This window comes from Zosterops lateralis, assembly GCF_965231275.1.
Source record: "Zosterops lateralis genome assembly, chromosome: Z".
NCBI classification, from domain to species: domain Eukaryota; kingdom Metazoa; phylum Chordata; class Aves; order Passeriformes; family Zosteropidae; genus Zosterops; species Zosterops lateralis.
In genome coordinates this window covers 39,167,198-39,188,932 of record NC_139800.1, presented here as the reverse complement: position 1 = coordinate 39,188,932, position 21,735 = coordinate 39,167,198, and the positions used below count along the sequence as shown (strand labels likewise).

Below are 21,735 nucleotides of genomic sequence, written 5' to 3'. Positions count from 1 at the left end.
TAAATTGGTGAGAGAAAAACAATGCAACCTTCCCTTCCCATAGTCCACATAGTTTTCTTTTCCACATTTCATTTGGATATTAGGATCATGTAACATTTTTCATCCATTTTAGGAAACAGAGGTAGAATATAATAAAAAAAAGTATACTAGAACCTAGTCTTTTTACTAAGCTATGTAGACCAGCAAGACTAATACAGTTCATAGCGTACTTTAATTTCTAAAGAAAAAGCATATTTGTCTCAATGGGTTTTTGAATTTTTTTCAGTTAAGTTTTTCTAATCGGTTTCCATGATCCTTTAGTGTATTTTTGCTGTACTTTAAAAATCTTTTTAAAGAGAAAAGTGTAGTTATGGTTGTTGAAACAAAGTAAAGGAAATTGGCTTAATATAAGAAGAGCATCTAAAGCAGTTTTACTGAAAACACTGGCTGAAAGTGAGCCTGCTTAATTCTTCAGGGACAGGACAGGGTTAGCAGTCATCATCAGATACAGTGTGGAGAACTTCATAGAATCTATATTTTCATGTCTGGAAATATGTGAAAAGCAATGAAGTCTGTGTATTAATTTTCTGAAAGAATAGTATTATTCCTGTTGGGGGTTTTTTTGCTTATTTTTAACTCAAAAGTAATAGTAATTCAGTCTAGTAATTTATCTATAGGTTTTCTGTAACTTGATCACACGCTTGAATGATGAGATCTTTGTCTCTGTAGGAGTGTTTAGCAGAATAATTGGTTTATGATCAACTAGTCTGTCGTGGTTATCAATGGAGATTTAGATGCAGGCAGATATCAGACTTTTGTTCCAAGTGAAGAAGGACTTAAATGAGAAGCTCCGATAAGTCCTAAACATGGACTTGTGGCCAGCAGTTTTATTTAGTGTGCTGGCACAGAATTTAGCTAATGAAAACCGTCCTGTAGATGCATATGTCCATAAACTGTGCTGAAACAAGAAAACTCCCTGACAGTAAATGTCAGAAAGAAATGTAGGAAGCAAACCTCTCCTAGCCCTGTACTTAGGCACTTTGACTCTAATTTAACTAAATTACTGAAGAATATTCCAAACTTCTTTAATGTTAATTGAAACTGAGGTGGTGTTTTTTTTTTTGCAAAACCTCTGAGTGGTTACTGGAATTGAGTCAGTCTGGTAAAGTGAGAGGTTGTGTTGACTAGCTAATAATTGAAATGTATGCACATAAGTAATTTAACATTTTGTCTGTCTGCAATGTGTTTTAACCAGTTATAATTTTAAAGGAGAAACTGGACTTTTTTAGGTCATCAATGGTATATTTAAAGATTTTTTAATGAGTTTTTACTATTTTTTTTAGTGTAATATACTCTCACATACTGATAATAATTGTTGTTCACAAATATATGCCATGGAATTTCCCCTAATCGATACACTGAGAATTTTATAGAATTTGAGAAAGCAGAATAATTTTGAGTAAAGCTAGATGATATTTAAATCTGTATGATGTTTGATACTTTTGATATTCTTTTACATTTTATTTTGATTTATGGAAAACTATTCTTCTCTCTTCTCCTGGAGCCATGGAGCAAGAGGTCTTAGAAACACAATTAAAAGTCATAGACTTCGTTATGAATGGATAAGTGTGTGGAAGTAATATGAATTCTGTTGTGTCAGCATCTCAGTCCCGGAATTGATTTCATAAACAGTTGGTGAAATGATCTCTAAATGAATGTACTGCTTTGTCATTTACAGACTTAGCCACTCTGAGTCTTCAGAACTGGCCGTCTATTTCATAGTAAAAAGGTTTTAAAAGTATCCACTCTGTGTTTTATTGTCAATCATTTAATCTAGAGGATATGAGACACAATAAAACTCATAGGCCTTTAGGCAGGATTTTTAAGAAAACATTACTAAAAAATACTTATAAGACTTTGTTTTGGTCTGAGCTGCTGAAAGCTAGCAAACAAATAATTAATTTATATTTATAAAACAAATCAGAGCAATATGTATATCTTGCTTACTGTGGGCTCTTTAAATGATTTAAGAAGTAACTTGAGCTGTTAGGATCCTATATTTAAAGAAAAATCCTATTTAGTATTTTTATTTTTTAAATTATGACTGGAAATCATATTGTCTGATTTATCTGTGATGTTGTAATCAATTATACAGTTTTCAAGTACTTTTTAAGCCAGATTGGAAATAGAATTTGACTTCCTGTCTTCTAGACTTGTGTTGAAAGCCATGGGCCATCTGGCTGTAAAGGAAACATCTAAGAGCAACACTGACGTACAGACTCTTGAAGTCATTGACACACAAGAAATTTTCATTCCAAAGTCTGATTAAATGCAAATAAGAAATAGCTCTTACTTCTAAAGCTTCCTGTGAATAAGATGTAGTTTTTCATATTATACCTACTTTCTTTTAGCAGAGATGAGGAAATCTGGTTCCAGTTGAAGCAGATAGAAAGGTCAGAAATAAACCTGAAATGAAATATTTGATGAGATTTCAGAAATTTCCCCTTGAGTATCCATGGTGTACTTACCTCAACAGATCCACATAGATCATAATTTTCAGCAAAATGTCATTAATGGTCTCTTCTCAAAAAAATAACTCCACTTAGTGTTTTCAAGCAGAACATACTTGCAAGAAGTATTTCTTTAGATTAAATGATAGATTATTCAGTTTCATCATGCTCTGCTGTTGCTTTGATAGATTCATTCAAGATTACAAAAAATAGCTCAGTATCATAGCTGAGAAGTCTTAATTAGTGTCAGGTTTGAATAGCTTATCCCAGTGAAACCACCCATCTCCACTGTTCAAAATACGTTGGAGCTATTGATTTTCACATCTGCTTCTGAGGACATTCAGAACCATAAATATTTTGGAAGAAGTGTGTTGAGAAGTTTCCAGAAATAAATTGGTTTATCCAGCTTCCTTGGAATGTCTTTGAAATTGAAACTGTCATGAATTCCAGGACAGTTGCTACACAAATACAGTTACTAGCATAAAATTTGCCATCTTGTAATAAAAATCAAGTTCTATTTATGTGTTGATGTCTAATTTCAGAAGTAATCATGCCTTTAATTCAAGCTTCTGTATTTTTCCCCATTGACATGTGCAGGAAAATATTGGCTATTTCAGAAGGAAGAGGGGTAAAAGAGTTCAGAGCTTTTGGATCTCTGCTTGATAAATACAGTATCAGAGCCTAGAGCACCTCCTGCCTTGCTGCATTTGTGGACGCTAGTTGAGTCGGTATCTAACTGGGGCTATGTTAATTAAATCAGTGGAGGGATAAGTTCTGCTCCAGAAAAGTAATTTTCCTGACTTTTATAGGGTCATGTGCTTCCTGAGATGGTTGTTACAAAAAATGTTATGTAGTAGCAAATCCTTATAGCATATGGAAATCAGCCTTTATTACTTAAAGAGGAGTATTAAAAGAGTTAGCTTAAATGTGTTTTAGTTGCTTAGTCCTCTTTAGACTCAGAGAGGATGGAAAAAACCTCTTCAAATCCAATGTTAACACTGCACTGCCATATTGCCACCTAACCATGTTGCATAGTGCCACATCTGCACACCTTACTGAACACTTCCAGGAGTGGTGATACCACCACCAACAGGGCAACTTACTTCAATGCCTGACAGCACTGTCAATGAAGAAATTTTTCCTAATATCCAATCTAAACATCCCTGGTACAATTTGAGAACATGTTTTCATGTCCTGTCACCTGTTACCGAGATTGTAACAGAAGAGACCAACCCCCGCCTGGCTACACCCTCCTTTCAGGCAGTTGTAGAGAACAATACAGTCTTTTTCTCCACACTAAACATCCCCAGCTCCCACAGCTACCCCTCACAGGACCTGTGCTTTGGGCCTTTTGCCAGCTTCACTGCCCTTCTCTGGACTTGCTCCAGAGAAGTCAAAGAACTCGAAGTCCTTGCTGTGGGTGGCCCTGAACTGGACTCAGTATTCAAGGTCTGTCCTCACCAGTGCCAAGTACAGGGGGAGTAATCATTGCACTGCTCCTGCTGGATACACTGTTTATGATAGAGGCCAAGGTGCCATTGGCCTTCCTGGCCACCTGAGCACAGCTGGCTCATGCTCAGCCACTATCAGCCAGCAATCCCAGGTCCTTTTTGGCTGGGCAGCTTTCCAGCCTCTCTTGCTCCAGCCTGTAGTGTTGTCTGGGGTTGCTGTGAGCAGATCCAGTGTTGTGCTGGACCCAGCACTTCACCATCTCAAATCAAACTTCATATCACTGGCCTCGGCCCATCCAGCCTGTCCAGATCTTTCTGCAGAGCCTTCCTACCCTTCAGCAGATCAAAATCTCCCATCCAACTTGGTTTCACCTGCAAACTGACTGAAGGGGCATTGTAGAGGATCAGACATAATCATATTTTATCTCAAACATTCTGAGTATTGCTACAGGAAGGGTGTGATTGGAGGAGAGAGTCCTTTGGAGCTGGGGTGGTGCTGTTCTGAGCCAAGTTCCTGCTCTCTGTCTTGAGGCTCATGCTTAGTGCCCCACCCCCATCTCACTTCCTGCAGAAGGTCTGGTTGTGCATTAGTGAACAAAACTGTGTGACAAGCCTAGTTTACATAAGAGGCATGGACCAGGTGAACTGTAAAAGGGAATGGATTGGGTCCCCTCCTTTTTTTCTCTCTTTCTCGATTTTTTTTCTCTGGGTTTTTCCTCTTTTTTCTCTTTCTCCTCTCTTTTTCTTTTGTTTTCTTTGTCTTGGTATCCCAGCTGTGATAGGACAAGGACCACTGTGAGGTCTAAGGACTGGAGATGATTTGTTTTCTTCCCTTGCTTTCCCTCAGCAAATCATATCCTATCCGATACTCTGTACTGAGTTTTGCTGTGGGAGTGGTGAGGTGGTGGAGATATACTATAGGATCTTGGAGATATGAAACAGTGTGCTTACACTGATAAACTGAAAAAGCATATGAGTTTATATCTTTGTGGTAATGGTCATAGGATTATCTGTTAAAGATACTAGAAATCTCTCTGCAGCAGTGGATTTTGAATTATCTGCAGTATTACTCAGTATAAATTGCTAAGTAAAATAAAAGTCACTTGTGAGGTTGTTCAAAGAAGTTGGTCATTGTGAGGGCTTTATAAAAATTCATTAATTCAGTTTCAGGTTGAATGGGATTTTGAACAGGATGCCTTTAATCCTAGGCCATGTGGATGGATTTCTTCTCTTGCAATGACAACCAAGGTGGTTTCCTTCTTACTTACTCAGTGGTGAGAGAAATCAAGAAAAAAGTAATTTCTGATATCACAGTATGCCTGACTGTTGTTCATTTTCCAAAATCAGCTATCTTGATTCTGGAAATGCAAAAATAAAAGACACCTTGCTATTTTTCCTTTTGAATGCAGCATTTCTGCTGCAGTTCCACTTTCCTGGCTTGTAGAATGTGGTATTAGTGGATTAGACAGTGAATGGTACTTGATTCACTGCCAGGAATAACTGATGGTTATGTAGATCTCCAGTTCTTAATTTTGCTGGAGTGGTGTAGGATACATGACTGATACCATCAATAGAGGAGTGCATTTAGTACTGACAATTTTCTCATTGTGTACTTGAATACCTCGTAGGTATTGATTTTGAAATGATTCCTTAGAAGTCATCAGTATCAAATAACTGATCAATACTGTGGCTCTGTATTATGTCATGGGTTTTGATTTTCCAAAATGCTTTTGGGGGGGATTCATTATGTAATATTGGAACCTGACGAGGTTGAATATTTGTATTCTTCCTATATATGTGAGGAAATCTGAAATCTTTTCAATTTCTCTATAGTACTTTCTGAAAGAGTTGATTTCAAATATTTCCAAGCCCTTCTCTGCAGGGCTGCTCTCAATCCATTCATGCCTGATAATTGATATTGGCGACTGCCCCAGTCGAAGTGCTGGACTTTTCACCTGGCCTTGTTGAACTTTGTGAGGTTCACACAGGCTGGCCCCTTCTACTTCTGGATGATAGAATCCCTTCCCACAGGGAATCAACTGCACCACATATCTTAGTGTCATCTACAAACTTGCTGGGGGTGCATTCGATCCAGCTGTCCCACTCAATCCCATCCCATTGATGAAGACATTAAATATTCCTTATCCTAACAACTCATTTGTCAAGTAGGAGTGAAGCATCAGTATTAATTTTTCTTCCAGATAGTTTTCTGCTACTATAGAGTAGTAAAAGAATTATCACTTACAACCAGAATTGTATAAGAAGTAAATAAGCTACATTTTCTAGAGAGGAGAGCTTTCTGTATGTGTTTTAGAAGAGTAAGAAAGCTTTTAAGCTGAAAAAGACAAATGCTTTAACTTATTGTTAACAAATATCTTTGTCTCAGGCTTTCCACTGCAGCACTGTCAGTAAAATGAAATATGTGAGACATAGAGCTGAATTTTAAATGTTTTCCATCTTTAATACCTATTTGTCTTATATAAACACATAATATCTCCTTTCATCTTGACTACAGTATTTCTTTGCCTGTGTTTCCCTTCCCCCCTTCTGGCTGTTCAGAGATTTTGTACATTTCAAGAAAAAAAATCTGCAGATTCCTTGCATGGGTCTAGTAAATTGAAAATTAAACAACAAAAAAGCCCAAGCAAGTAAATAAGCAAGAAAAACCCCCAAACAATACCAACCAAAAACCATCGCAGGAAAGTGTTGCAGGACGTATGCAGACTCTGATGATATATAGTAATTTTGTCTTCTCTTTTCTCCTATTGCTTGGTTAACTCCGGCTGTTACAGAAGGGTAGAGGGGAAAGTAATTTCGAAAGTACTCTTCACAAGAGAATGTTCAGTTAATTTTATCCTTAGGAAAGTTCTTGTTACAGAAGGGGTCGCTAGATAATAAATTTTGTAGGGTTACACATGAATATGTAGGGTTTTAAACCACTCCCTCATTTAGCTGTCATTTGTTGCCATGTCAGCCTGTCAGATCCTTTTCAGAGATTTTTATTTTTATTGTCACTGGTCAAGCTTTTTTTAAGTCTTTCACTAAGCAATCTAACAGACCTTGTACTTTTCAAGCGCTCTCCTTACCTCTAGCGCAAGTAGCATCCCAGTTTTGTTGTTGTAATGCCTCCTTTATTTTGTTTTAGACTTGCAGTTTAGTCCCTTATCTCATTCTACTTGGTAAACTGTCCTATTTTGTAGGTACCCTTGATAGTGTTCTGAAAAGAAAATATAACTTTAGTAATAGTTTCAAAAGACAATAAAAATATATAAGGGTTATTATTTTTTATTAATAAATTGATAAAGGCCTGTTGGGAGATGGTACAGTTTAAGAGATTTTAGGTTTCATTTTTGGCACATTTTGAGGCATGTACATTTTTAAAATCTGCTCTTTTCTGTCTTTTTTCTTAAGAATGCAATAATTGAATGTAAGTTACTACTTTGAAACTGTTTCACCACAGTATTTTTCCTCCTCTTTGGGTTTTGCGATTTCTCTGGATGGCAATAGAACAGCAGTTGCTCCTGTTGAGACCTGTCTAGGAAAAGAAGTTGTACAATGAAGGAAAAGGATACGTTAGCCTTTAACATAACTCTTCAAGGTAGTAAAAGAATCCTGAAATATGGTAAATAAGGTATCCAAATGCTTGTTACTTATTTTGGTAACAGTGAATTTTCTTTGACCTCTGGTGTTCTCCTGCTGATTCTTCTCTCTCACATCAATCAAACAGGGAACACATGGATTGAATATATCTAATTCCAGAACTTCTGAAGCAGTTGCTTAGGGATGTTCAACAAGAGCATGTATAAATACTTGAGTTTCTGAAAAGAGAAAATGAGTTAATGATATTTCTGTTTTTTTATTTTGTCTCGAAAATCTTTCATCAAGTTCCTCTTTTTATTAATAAGAATGCACTGAATGAAGCATCCTAAAACCATGGAACTCACAGAGGTTTCGTCTGAACTTTCCTTTAATCATGTTTTTTAAATTAAGGCCTTTTTTAGTGTGTGTGTACTAGTCCTGACCTTCTCCTACAAAGAATTTTATATACTTAGTGCTATATAAAGTTTATACTTTAACTGTCAGTGATACATAAAGCCCTGAAATGAACCCTGGAAATGGAACATAACTGTTGTTATATCAGCATGTAGCAGTCAAGAACTGGAAGAAATGAAACCTGTAAAAAATGTAGAGGAGATAGTTTAATAATCAACCTAGAACTATCTCAGCTCATTTGTGACACCAAGATGCAAAAACCTGCTCAAGATTTTGCAGTTTTGGTTTTCATAATACGATTGCTAGTGAAGGTGCTGGGGTGTAAGATCTGTCCAAATGACAGTAGAGCTGTAGTAAAGTGCTGAAAAAACTAGAAAAGCATTAATACTATGCTCAGAGTCCGCTGTACATGCCTGCAGAAGCACTGTTCCAGGTCTTTTAATCTGACTTAGAAGCTATCATCAAAGAATTGCTTAGATAATCGTATGATGTATTTAAAAAGTTTTAATGAGATGTAAAGCATTTCATGGGGAAATTGGTAGAGAAGTAAATGTCAAGATAAGATTTTGATCATCATCTTCTCAAAATAATGAGGAAATAAAGCAAATTATAGTATGAGACTAGACCCTGAATCCCAGAGCATCTTGAAAAAGTGATATGGAAAAGTAGATGCTAATTTCACACTTTCTCTACTTGGTCATGGTACTGATTGAGACTGTAGATGATTGAAATGTCTCCCAGAGAACTGAAATCTAGCAAAGGTCTCTGGTTTGATGTGAATGGTCTCCACTGCTATTGGACAGCTGCTGAAATCATGTGGTGTGTGTGAACCCACATTTGATTGTAGCAGCTGCAACGTTTTCCTTATGGTTGGTGGGAGCTGTCTGCTGTTCTGTATCAGTGATGTAAAATGGCCACAGCCGATCAAAATGCCTTACCCAGACACAGTTCAATAGCTGTCCTGTCCCTTTACACAGCTTGTGGTAGCCTGATACTTTACTGCCATTCTGTTGATTCCTCAGAGTTTGCTGTGCCATCTCCTTTGTTCTTCTAAGTGGGAAAGTAATGAAGCGGAAACCAGTACATTCATATCAGCTCTTGGCTACACGTCAGCGGATTATTATTGTCACTTGGTTAAAAATGTAAGTATTTTGTGAAATTGAGATTTTGTTAATAATACATCACCAGTTTATAAGCACATACATGGAGCTGTCATTGTGATAAGGAACATGAACTGAACTTTGTTTATCTTTTCTTACCTCAGTTACTTTTAAAACCTTTTAAGGGAAAAAAATGAAGTGGGAGATCTCTGGACAAATGAGAATTTTTTATTAGATTACACTGTAATAGATGTTCATAAAAACAAAATTCCCATTGCTGTCATGCTATAACAAAAGAAAAACCCTATTCTATCATTATTTTTTCCCCATGAAGTTAAAATGATATTTATTTTTTTATGAATTAGAATGTAACTTCTGAATTTTTTTTACTATATCTGTGGCATTTAAAATGGGAGATGAATCCTAAATCTTACCTGAAGTCACTTTTATATATAAGAGATATAAAAATAGTGGGAATAATATTTCATAATATATTGACTTGAATTAGACAAAGCATGTAAAAATTATTAGTAATGGTCTTCTGAAAGTTACGCTTTAACTGTTGGGAAAGCAGAGATAAAATTAATATCTTTTTTGTATTAAAATGTATAAAGTATATAACGTGTTAAAGTAACATTTTGCAGTACAGTTTGTTTACTGATTTAGAGAGCTTTTATTTGGCATCAAGAGTTAAAAAATTAAAAAATCAAAATAGATCATCAGAGGAAGTTATTAACCTTTTACAGTACATCAGTCACACAGAACCATGCAACTAATGTCTGCTTATTGGCAGTAAACATAATGTATTTTATTTTTATTTATTTATATTTTAACAGATGGTCATTTCATTAGTAACAGAACTCAGAGAAAACCAGTTCAATGGACTTAAAATTCAGGAGAGGTAGGTGTTATCTGAACATAATTTTGATGTGTTTTTGGTTTGGGATCATTATAGTTTAGTGAGGATCATTTTACAGTCTTGGGCAACTTGGGTTTCAGTTGAAAAGTTTTGGATACATATGTTAGATAATTTAAGGTGCAGACAAGCTTGGTAAGTTTGGTTTCACATAAGAGTTTGTACTTAACCTAGGAGTCATAAAACAGTTGGAAGGGACCTTCAAAGATCATTTGCCTAACGCTGCTGTTGTCATTATTTTTCACATGATCATGCCTTTTTGCTGTTTGATGTGTACTTTTCTACTGACTTTGAACTGCAGATCATAGTCTTTTGTCAGTACTAAAATGATGTCATTTGAATGTTAGTAGACCCTTTTGATTGCATATAAATTAAGTGAATTGCAGCTAAAAAAAAACACAAAAGAAAAAATGAGGATATTTTAAATAGAAACTGTGAATTCAAATTGTCTTCTGTTTTAAGTGTATTCAATTTATTAGATTAAATTATTAATAATTAATAATAATTAAAATATTAAATTACTATTTAATTGTATTAAATAGCAAAATGACTAATAAGTAAATAAAAAAATTTAAATATTAAGTAAATAGAAATAATAATAGAATAGAATAGAATAGAATAGAATAGAATAGATAATGAATTGAATGAAAGAAAATGCCTGTGCACATTCTGTTGCCCTTCAGAGCCAAAAGGGATGCTATGAATAAAAGAGTTTTATGACCTATTTTACATAGCTTGTAAAATTACAGGAAAGAAGAGGGTGAAATATCTTTCTTGTATTGTGAGCCAAAAGCTTGGCTATTCTTCTCCCCTTCCTTTTTGCACCCAGGTATTTGGTAAGGAAGGATTAAATGAGCTGAATTTGTTCAGAACTGATTTTAGTACTAAACCCTCGGACTCAGTTAATGAGGAGTATCAAAAAGTTTCTTTCCATGTAGGAAATAAACTCCTACATTTTAGAAAGTAGGGTGAAACAGACTTAGCTGAAAAGCTGGTTGAGACTGTTGGGAAGAGAAATACCTGATTTCTGCTGGGAGAAAGGGAAAACTCTGAACTTAGGTTGATTTTTGAGTGTAGAAATTATGATATGAATGTTCATTCAAATTCCAGAGACAAAATTTGTTTCCTTCTAGAAATGTATATTTTCTCCTTTCTCCATGCAGTGATATTTAAAAAATTCAGATGATAATATCTGTGCACATTCATTGTACACAGTGTAGTGCATTGTGCACTGTTCTCCAAGAACATATTTTGAAGATAATGTAGAAGAAAATTGCCTTTACAGGATTTTTCTTCTGAAGTTGAGTAAGAGTAAATATGGTAAATTTTAATCCCAGATAAGGAATTAGAAACATAATTTTGCAAAGAGAACTGATTTAGAGTTTCAGGTCTGTGTATCCTGGAAAATATTGCTGCACAATAAGATCATCTCAGTAACTACCATCCTACAAAAGCACTTGTGACAAAAGTGCATTTTGAAGTATTTCAGTATAAGAAACCTTAAACACATATTTGATTGAGTTATTACTCAGAAATGTGCATCTTTGAAAATGTGTCACATTCTATTTCTGCCTCTGTTTAAATGGTAATGATTAATACCTCGTGTCCATACTGCTGAGCAGCCTGTTAATTCCCGTCTCTGGTCCTCAGGAGTAGTATTGGTGACTCCTCAAAGAAAACGCTTTCAGATTCTTGCAGAGAATGCACTTTCAGTGAATCAGGAGAAATTTGCAGGAGCTCAGGGATGCCTTCTACAGACAATATAGGACAATATTTTAATTTGCTAGAGTCCAGTATTTTATAGATCTTGGTCTTTATAAGTGTCCTTCTGTCAATGATACAGTTTCATGATTCTCTGGGAAAGTTGTATTTCTTTTTGCAAATCTAGTCTCTGCCATTTTAATTTTCTTAAAGTTCTGAAGTTTCTGTATTTTCTTTATGCTCCAGATTCCACTGTCTTTAATAATTTCCAACCATGTAGTTTTAGTGAGAAGATCCAGCAAGTGGTTTGTATATTAAGATCCAAAGGTGCTACATATTCCTTTAGTTGTAGATCTGTAAGACAAAAATTTTCCAGCTGAGCACTTGAAGACAGCAAGATTCATAAATTGTTTGTGTTAAGAGGAAGGAGAGGTTAAAAAAGCAACAGCAGGCCTGAAAAGCAGCTAGGTTGTCTCTTCTAGGGCTCCAGGAAACTAACATGGGAGCTATGAATCTCTAGTCTTCTTTCACTGACCCTGGGAAAGACAGAGAAGTGTCTGCTTGGAAGGATGTGGTGATGGAGCCAACACAACTGGGTTCAATTCAGAATTGTGTTGATATCCCTCACATGGTTTGCTTTGAGCACTTAAATATCAAAATTTTGTCTGACTTCTTAGCATTCTGCACACAATACAGAATGATATGCCAACAGTCATTCGAGTAAATAATTTTTCAGCAGTTAGGTATACATGTCTTACATTTAATCTTGTGTAATTAATTAATGTTCCTTTTTTAGCTTAACAGTTTAGAATTTATGACTTTTCTGAAATATGAACTGTGTTTATTTTTTCCCTCAGCACTTCAGCCAGTCGTGTAAATGCTGTGTCCATTTTCTGTGTCCCTCTCATTACTTTGCCTGATCTAACTCCATTGCTGGAAACTCTTCTTTTTTACCATGGAGGTTCATCAAAAGAAATTCTCAGTTCAGAGTTTCTAGAGGCTGTGAATGAGGCCTTTTTAAAGTGAGTAGCAGGGTTTGTATTATGGTTTTGCTTTGTCATAAAAGACTATCAATTCAATTCAGTGTGTTTTTTTCTACGTTTGTATGCTGAATGCACTGTATACCTTCCTAGTAAAATATTTCCCTTGCATTTGAATAGCACAGCTGAGACTGTGGACCAAGGCAGAATTTTACATTGCTGATGCACAAACTGTGGTATAACAGCTTTAAATATTGACTGGGAATTTGTCTCACCTATTCCCTAAAGAGGAGGTTTAAGCCTTTAAAAGATTCTAGGAATTTTGTGGAAATTGTGATAATTTTTTCATAGAAATGTCATAAGAGTATTACCCTTCCTAACCTGACAGTTTGAGAGCCGTTTTAATTTTTCTTTGTATAAGATAGATCCTTATGTTTGATGTTTTCATAATTCTTTTGGGTTTTGTTGGTTTGAGGTTGGTTTTTTTTGTGAATTTTTTTCTCTGGATTTTAAATTCTCCTGGTTTTCAGCAGATTAGTTTTAATGAGCCTGAGAGAGGAGCAATTTATGAAATACAGCTTTGCTTGTTTTGCTACCACTAAGCCCACCGTTCTCATAAAATCAGTCTATGGATGAAAACCAGCTGAGTGAAGCTGAACATAAGAAAAGTTGGCTATGCCAGGAAAGGGAAGATGCCAGGGAAAGCAGAGCCTACTTTTGCTTGAGAATTGCTTTATTCAAGTTGTAGCTGAGGCACTGTATTATAAACATTTTTTTTTAATACAAGAAAATGTCCCTTGTAAACACTTTATGTCAATTATCCATTTATATAATTTTAAAATCAGTTTTAATTACTTCCTCTGCGCTCATCATAATTTCTGAGATGTTCCATTGAAGATTTTTGTAGTGATCCATTGAGGGCTCCAGACAAAAAGAGATAGTTAACGAAAAGTAAAATAACTAATCCATCCTGAAATTAAGCATTGCTTTACAGTTCTGAAATTCTGGATACTTCAATGTATTTTTTTCTCGGGTTTTTATCTGTTTGTTTCTCACCCGAGATTCCAAAGCTGGCTGGTGGTTCGTGTGGGCACGAAGGGAGTGATTTTCCCTCTTGACCTCTGAAGACAGAGGAGACAGTCTGCTGTCTGACTCTGTGTCTCTGTGTTCTGTGCTGAGCACGGTGCTCGGTGTTCGGCACGAGGATGATGAGGAGTCTCAAGGTCTTGGTTTTCTGGTTTCTCGCGTTGTTTATTAGTTCTTATCTTACAATTCTCTGTGTCCAGCCAAGATGTTCACAGCAGCTCGGACACGATGTGACTCCCCTCCTGTGTCCAGCCAAGGTGTTCTCAGCTGCCTGGACACGAGGTGACTCCCCCTGTGATGGGAGGTCGCTCCCTCTTATACAGATAACTACGTACCCATTATTTACAATTCCGTGCCAATGTCTATCACCTATACTAACAGGGTCATTTCTGCTCTGATCCAGTCCACTGAAGCTACTTTGTGCCCACGTCACTGCAGAAGATGGATGCCAAGGGAGAAAAAGAAGAACCCAGGGCATGCCCTAAAACCACCATCTTGTCCCTTTGCATCTACATTCTAAAAATCCCAAAACTACAAAATCTTCTGCACAGTGATAACTACACTACTCTCAGTAACACCTTTGTGACTTGCAATTCTTCTCTCTGTTAGATGTTTTTCTCATGGACTAAAATCAAAGCCTGTGTCTTCCTGGGCTCTGTGCCAGGCAAACCCCCCTGCACAGACCTCAGACCCTCTTTTTCGGGTCCCAGGCCTCTCTACCGAGGTCTGTGACTTTCCAGGGCGCCCAGAGGGATGCCCTGGACTCCAACATTTTTTGTCTCCACATGTACACTTGAAGGTCATTACATAATATTGAGTGAAAAAAAAAATACCAGCTTTTAAATGAAATTCAGAATTCTGAGAGCTGATAATTAGGTGAACATATGGCAAAATAAATGCATTGAAAATAGATCTTAAAATGGCTTCAGTATTCTTTTTGCTGGTATTTTTCTCTTTTATCAGTAGCTTTAGTTTGCATGTACTCTCCAGCCTAATTTTAGGTTTTTAAATCTTAACTTGATTTAAGACCAAGGCAAGTACTTATTGTTATTTATGTATTGGTTTGGTTTGAACTTTTTAATTTGCAACTATCACAATAGCTACAAAAATATTCTAGGATGTTTGTGCTGTGATACCTCTTTTTGGGTGGTTAGTTTAGTATATATGGATTCATGTTGGTCCACACTGTGCCTTTTCTTTTGTAGTGATAGCTGAAGTCTTTAGGTGAAGAGATAACTTTTCTGCTTAACTGTTTGTCTGTTAAATAGCTCTGGTCAGTGCTTTTGGGCTGAAGACTTAGCTACCTCTAAGTAATTTTTTTCCTTGTTTTATTCTCTTTTTTTCCCTTTTTGTTGTCGCTGCTTTTGGGTTTTTCCTTATTTCTCTGCAAAGATAGGTGATGCTTTGGTTATACAGCAGGAATATTATGCAGGACCTTCCTGCTCATCTGTCAGTAGCTGTCTGCAGGAACTAGTCCAGGTTTGAGAGAGTGCAAGGTCCAGAGACAGGACCTTTCTTGAGAGAGGAATGGAACTCCCAACTTACACTTTCTGTTTCCATTTGATGGGATCCATCATGACCAAATTTCTAGATTTTAAACACATGTGGTAAAGTTGCATTTGTAGATGATTTTCTGTCATTCTTTGCTATTATGATTTGCTATTGAACAGGCTATTGTAAACAAGATCTCTCTCTTGCTTTAGATTGATCTCTGTGTCTCCTTTTTTCTCAGTATGTTTAAAAAAAAATAGTACTTTTTTTTTTTTAATCTTCCTTCTAGTTACTCAGGTAAAACAGTATTTTGCTTTCTAAACCAGGAAGAAGATCTCCCTTTCTGAATCAGCTGTCTTCAGCCTTTGGCTTCGTCACTTACCAAGCCTTGAAAAAGCCACCTTACATCTTTTAGACCAGTTGTTTTCCATTCAGCTGAATTCACTGGAAGAAGTGGCTTATGTCATAAAAGACTCATTGCTGGTATGTACATCATGTAGTACATTTGATACTGCTCTTTCATGCTTCAGGAGTGACAGTTTTCAAATATGTCAGCATAGAAACATACGTCAGCATAAATGGCCATTATGGGATGTATGACTTGTTAATGCAAGCCGAATCTTGAGTCTTACAAACATCACTAATTTTTTAGTTTTTACACTGGATTGTAGAAAGGAAAAACAGATTTTATCCATAGATGAAGAGCGGGTAAAGAAATGAGGAACCCAGTGGTTAGGGGCTGAGTACCTTCCTCTGTCTGAAAAAATTATAAACTCTGGCCAGGAAGGATTTGAATCTATCTGCTTTTACTTCAGTCTCTGTGCCCTTGGAGTTCAGCAGTCTGAACAATGGGAATCCCTTTTAGATTATTTTATTATGGGACTGCTTAGTTACTCAGTTTTGTTTGCAAACCTGAACAAAATTCATAATGCAAAACATTTGCTAAACTGTAATTAAAATTTGTTTTCAAATGCTGTGTTATGCAGAGCACAAAAAAAATCTTCCCTAAGAGAAAACCTGCCACACTACTTTTTCCAAAATAATGAGCTAGTTTGCAGCACTAAATGTAAATTTAATTGTTAACTGCAGTGTGAAATAGCATGTCTGTTTTGCACTCAAATTATATGTTCCATAAAATCACAGAACTAAAAAATGGCATATGGTATTTTATTTTCAGCCTATGAAATTGCTTACAGAATACGTATTCAGGAAAAGAATGCTACCTTTAAATATTCTTCCTTTTTAATTGAACTTGCAAATCTCTTATTTTAGGGATCCATTACAATACTGGCAAATCTCATAAATGGCTTGGTGTCAGCTGTTCTTCATATGCCTTCTGGGGATTTAGGTATTGCACCAAACAAAGCCATATACAGGGTCTATGCCTAATTTTTCTATATCAGATATATTGTGGATTGTATGTAGTATCTGGTACTACACCAAGTACCAGCTGAGGAAAAAAAGAAGATATCTAAATCTAAGTTATCAATATATAAAAAGAAGTCAAATACTTGTTTCAGGTGTTGTTTTTTGTTATTTATTAAAAATGTTCGTACTTCAGTTTTCTTCACATCCTGATCCCTGTAAAGAATGCAACATTACTATGCCAGCACACTTAGGTTGTCTTTACTTGCCTCTGATCCAAAGACTTTGTGCTTTCAAAATAAGATATTCACAGACTGGCAAGACCAGTGTAGCAGCTTTGAAAGCTGGTTTAGAGAGGACATCCTGTGGACAAAGTATGGAATGAATGGAACCATAAAGAAGAGAGCAGCAGGCACCTGGATATTGATGATTGATAGGCATTGATAAGCCGGAGGGTGCATAAGTGGGGGATGGCATAACAGGTAAACACAACAGGATGAGAAGCTTCAGAATAGTATTATAGAAGGAAAATAATATGATCTGGAAATTGTGTTCTAGATGCATAATGATATTTTGTACACCATGTACATGGTACTGTAAAGATACTTGTGTGACATTAAATTAATCAGTATATTAATTATCCTACCTTAAGGATATTTAAATAATTATTTAGGAATGTGGATGTGCATTTTTGGCGTTTGGATTATGGTGTTTTAGGATGTAAGTTCTACTTACCTTATGGATATGGTAATAGCAGAATCATGAGATAAAACTAGATTTCTACTTTCCTACTTGGAAGAAAACCTTTAGAGGACTAACAGTCAGAAATATGTTAGTGATTTGATTATAGTACATTATAAGAAGGAAATTTCAATGAGCTCTTTCAAAATTGCATTATCAGAGTAATTTATCTAAATCAAGATAAATAATTTATCAATTTATCTTGATACAGTAATCATACTGTACATAAACCTCATAGAGATCTAAGGTACCCAGATAGTTGTAAACCACTGTTACTTCTCCTACAACAGAAACTTTATATATACTACTCGATATTTTAATTCCAAGAATAATTGTTGCGTGATACTCCACTAACTTATGTTTATATGGCATGCTATTATGTTTGTGAGTTTGTGGCTAAACTGAAATCAATATTGGAAATTCTGTAGTTACTCAGAAGTAAAAAAAAACAAGTGAAGTGACCATCAGTGATGGTCTGTTAGCTTCTTTGGAATTGAGTGGGTGAGTGGATGTCTTCTTTTCTGAAGTAACTTTAGGGTTTGCATGTGTGCATTAACAACTAAACATGCAGTAAATACACATACTACTATGTTATGCTTCACCAGGAATGGATAGATATGTGTATACACATATACACAGATTTTTAAAGCCCATGTATGTAAAAAGAGATGTGATTGAATTGGTGTCATTTATAGTTTCTGTTTGGTTCTGAGATAGCTTTCCAAAGTAGTTTTGTTTGTTTCAAAGGTATGTTTCAAGAAAAGTGCAATAGGTTGAGAGGATTTATAATTTGTTGGCTTCTTCTTTATAAACCATCTGTTCTTGCTGCATTTTGTTTTCCACCTTGTCAGCATAGAATCATAGAAAAGATCTCCAAGATCATTGAGTCCAACCTTTGACCAAAAACCACCATGTCAACTAAATCATGACTCTTAAGTGCTACATCCAGTTGTTGTTTGAACACTTCCAGGGATGGTGGCTCCAACACCTCTCTGGACAGCCTGTTCCAATGTATAACCTTTTAACTGATAAAATTCTTTGTGATGTACACACAGGTTGATATTCTGTCCTTTTGTCCTGTCACTGGTAGCCTGAGAGAAGAGGGTGACCCCCACCTGGCTACGCTCTTCTTTTAGACAGTTGTAGAGAGTGATAAGGTCACCCCTGTGTCTCCTTTTTTCCAGGCTAAACACCCCCAGCTCCCTCAACCATTCTTCACAGGACATTCCAGACCCTTCACCAGCTCCATTGCCCTTCTCTGGACTTGCTCCAGCCCCTCAATGTCCTTGCAATGAGGTGCTTTGCTGAAGTTCAGGTAGACAATATCCACAGTCTTTCTCTCACCTAAGAGGCAGGTCATCTGGTCATAAAAGGTAATTAGGTTGGTCAGGCAGCCTATCCCAAACCCCTGCTGCCTGGGCCTGATCCCCTGCTTGTCCTCTATGTGCAGTGTGGTGGCACTCAAGATAGTCTGTTCCATAATATCTCCTGGCACTGGGGTCAGGCTGACAGTTCCCTGGATCCTCCCTTCCATTCTTGTAGATGAGTGTCACACTGTCCAAGTTTCAGACACCTGAGACCTCAGTTAACCAGGACTGATGATAAATGATGGAGAGCAGCTTAATGAGCACTTCTGCCAGCTTCTTCAGTACCCTTGGGTGATCCCATCTGACACCACAGACTTGTGATCATCTAAGTGGCACAGCAGATCACTAACAACTTCTTCCTGGATTGCAGGGCGTCTGTCCTACTCCCCATCCCTGTCTACCTGATCAGGGAACTGGTTGCCCTGAGGATGACTGGGCTTTCTGTTAAAGACTGTGGAAGGAAGGCATTAAGTACCCCAGCCTTTTCCTCATCCTTGGTGACTCTGTTCCCTTCCATGTTCAGTAAAATATGGAGATTTTTCTTGGCCCTCTTTTTGTAGTTCATATATTTATAAAAACACTTTCTATAATTTTCCACAGCAGTGGCCAGATTGAGTTCTAGTTTAGGTTTTGCCTTTCTAGTTTTCTCTCTGTATGACCTAATGGCATCCTGAGTTGCCTACTCTTTCTTCCAAAGGTTATAAGCTCTCCTTTTTTTCCTGAGTTCCCATGAAAGCTCCCTGCTCAGCCAGGGCAGTTGTCTTCTCTTCTAGCTCATCTGTTGGCACATGGATATGGCCTGCTCTTGTGCCTTTACAATTTTCTTCTTAAAGCATGTTCAGAGTTCCTTGAACCCCTTTGTTTTTAAGGGCAGTTTCCTGAGGGACTCTGAACCAGTGTCCTAAACAGGACAAAGTCTGCCATCTGGAAGTCCAAGGCAGAGGATCTGTTGATCCCTTTCCTTACTTCACCAAGAGTAGAGAGACTCTGTCATTCCATGGTCACTATGCCCAAGGTGGCCTTTGACCACCCCACCTCCCACAGCCCTTCTCTGTTTGTGAACAGCAGGTCTGGCAGGGCATGCCGTGGTGGGCTCCCCTACCAGCTGTGTCTGGAGGTTACCTTCCACACTCTGCAGGAACCTCCCAGACTGCCTCCTCTCCACTGTGATGGGTTTCCAGCAGATATTTGGCAAGTTTAATTCTCCCACAAGAACAAGGGCTAAGGATCATGAAACATCCACTGACAGAATATTTCACTTCATCCTGGCTGGGTGGTCTGTAACAAACTCCCAGCAGGATCTCTGCCCTGCTGGCCATCCCTCTCACTGTCACCCACAGGCACCCAGCCTTATCCCCACTGTCCCCGAGCTCTGTACAGCCAAAATCCTCCCCAGTGTACAGAGCCAATGAAAGAGGCATTAATGAGGAAGAGGAGGACAGAGAAAATTACTCTTCATGTTGATAGATTCAGGCACTTTTAAAACTTCTGTAAAAATATACTTGTGCTTTAAAAAGAAATGTAGTCTTCAAAATAGAACCACCTTTGGCGTTTTATATAAGAAAAAAATGAACATTTCCTATTTTAAACTGGTAAATATAAAATTCAGAAATACAAATTTACAGTTGGAAAATAACAACATTTGAAATGCAGCACTCTAGTGCTTTTCTAATGTTAGATGTCCTTAACTTCTAGAAGTGTTGTGTCCAATTAATTGCATGTGAATCTGGAAATCAAGACTTACCTTGTATGACCTTGGTAATGTTTTCTTCCCCATGTTTATTCTTACTTGTTACAGAGCATTCTGTGATGTGAATAAAAATGCAGATTATCTGTCTCCTTTTTTCCCATTTCCTTGCTTACTGTAGATACAGATATATTTTTCTTATTTTTTATTCCGTTATGGCTTTTTGTTATAAATGAATTGTTTCAGATTTTGCTTTCTAATAATACAGATACATAAGTAGTATGGCTCTTTAAGGCTTGTGTTTGGAAAATGTTATGTTAAAAGAATATTTTTCAATCCTAATACCACACATGCAGCTCCAGTTCTCTGTGTTTGAATTTTTTGTTTAGTGTGCATTGTATTGTCTGTATTGTGCATGTTTCAGAAGTGATTAAACAATACCATAGAGTTTGAGTTCTGTGGAAAACATTGAATAGTTGCAGACAAGATTATTGAAATGTAAAATGTCTTTTTATTTTGAAAATATAGGGAGATAATGTCAACAAGAAGAAAATTTTATGAAAATCCCCCCTGAAAATTATATGCCCTCACAAATTCCAGAACTGCTGCTGGCAGTAGCAGAATTGTGCTACCTGCTATTGTCCTGCTATACACAACAAGCATCTCCAAATTACAGGGCAGACTTTTGCACTGTCACAGCATTCTTGCTCTGAATGCTTGCAAATTAATTCCATATAGTCCATTGATCAAAATCTTGTGCAATTAGGTAACAATCAGGTTTGGGCTTGGGTTGGTTTATTGTTTTTTCCCTTTTTGACTACCAGTGATGAGATTCATATTGATTTCAGGAGTTTAGATAAAATCCTAAGGGCTATTAACTATGATTTCTTACAGTGAGTACTGTTAGCTTGCTGCTGTCTGCCAGGAAGAAGTGGGGAGTACAACACAATGTTGTGTACAGCACATTTATTTTGGACTTGTTCGAAAGAATTAGGATTTGATCTTGGTCTGTAAGCCGATGTGCTGGTGGACCCTTTGTGGTTTGCATCCAGCCTGTCTTAAACAACAGTGTGTCGGTTTGTTACCAGAGAAGAGTGTGCCTGCAAAGATGGGTAGAGGACTGACAGACTGGGGAGGAATTACTGAATCAGCCTTTAGCCCACAGGGCTGACAACATAATCTTCCCTGCTCTCCAAAACCTCAGAATGGTTGGGTCTGGAAGGCAGCTCTGGAGATCTAGTCCAATCTTTCCACGAACAAACAGAACAGAACAAACCAAACAAACCCCAAACCAAAAAAACTCTCAAACCAAGGAGAAGCCCCTGCCTCCTGTTAGTCTCCTGCCGGGGATCCCTTTTCACCTGCGGC

At 36.9% G+C, this 21,735-nt stretch overlaps 1 protein-coding gene across 1 annotated transcript in view; it reads left to right on the top strand.

Moving 5' to 3' along the window:
* Positions 1-21,735, top strand: part of FANCC (FA complementation group C) — a 72,975-nt gene that overhangs the window by 34,966 nt on the left and 16,274 nt on the right. The window contains exons 5-8 of the mRNA XM_083884457.1: positions 8,956-9,075; positions 9,870-9,934; positions 12,508-12,672; positions 15,534-15,690. Of these exons, the coding sequence (XP_083740583.1) occupies positions 8,956-9,075; positions 9,870-9,934; positions 12,508-12,672; positions 15,534-15,690 (507 nt within the window). The remainder of the gene's footprint in view (positions 1-8,955; positions 9,076-9,869; positions 9,935-12,507; positions 12,673-15,533; positions 15,691-21,735) is intronic.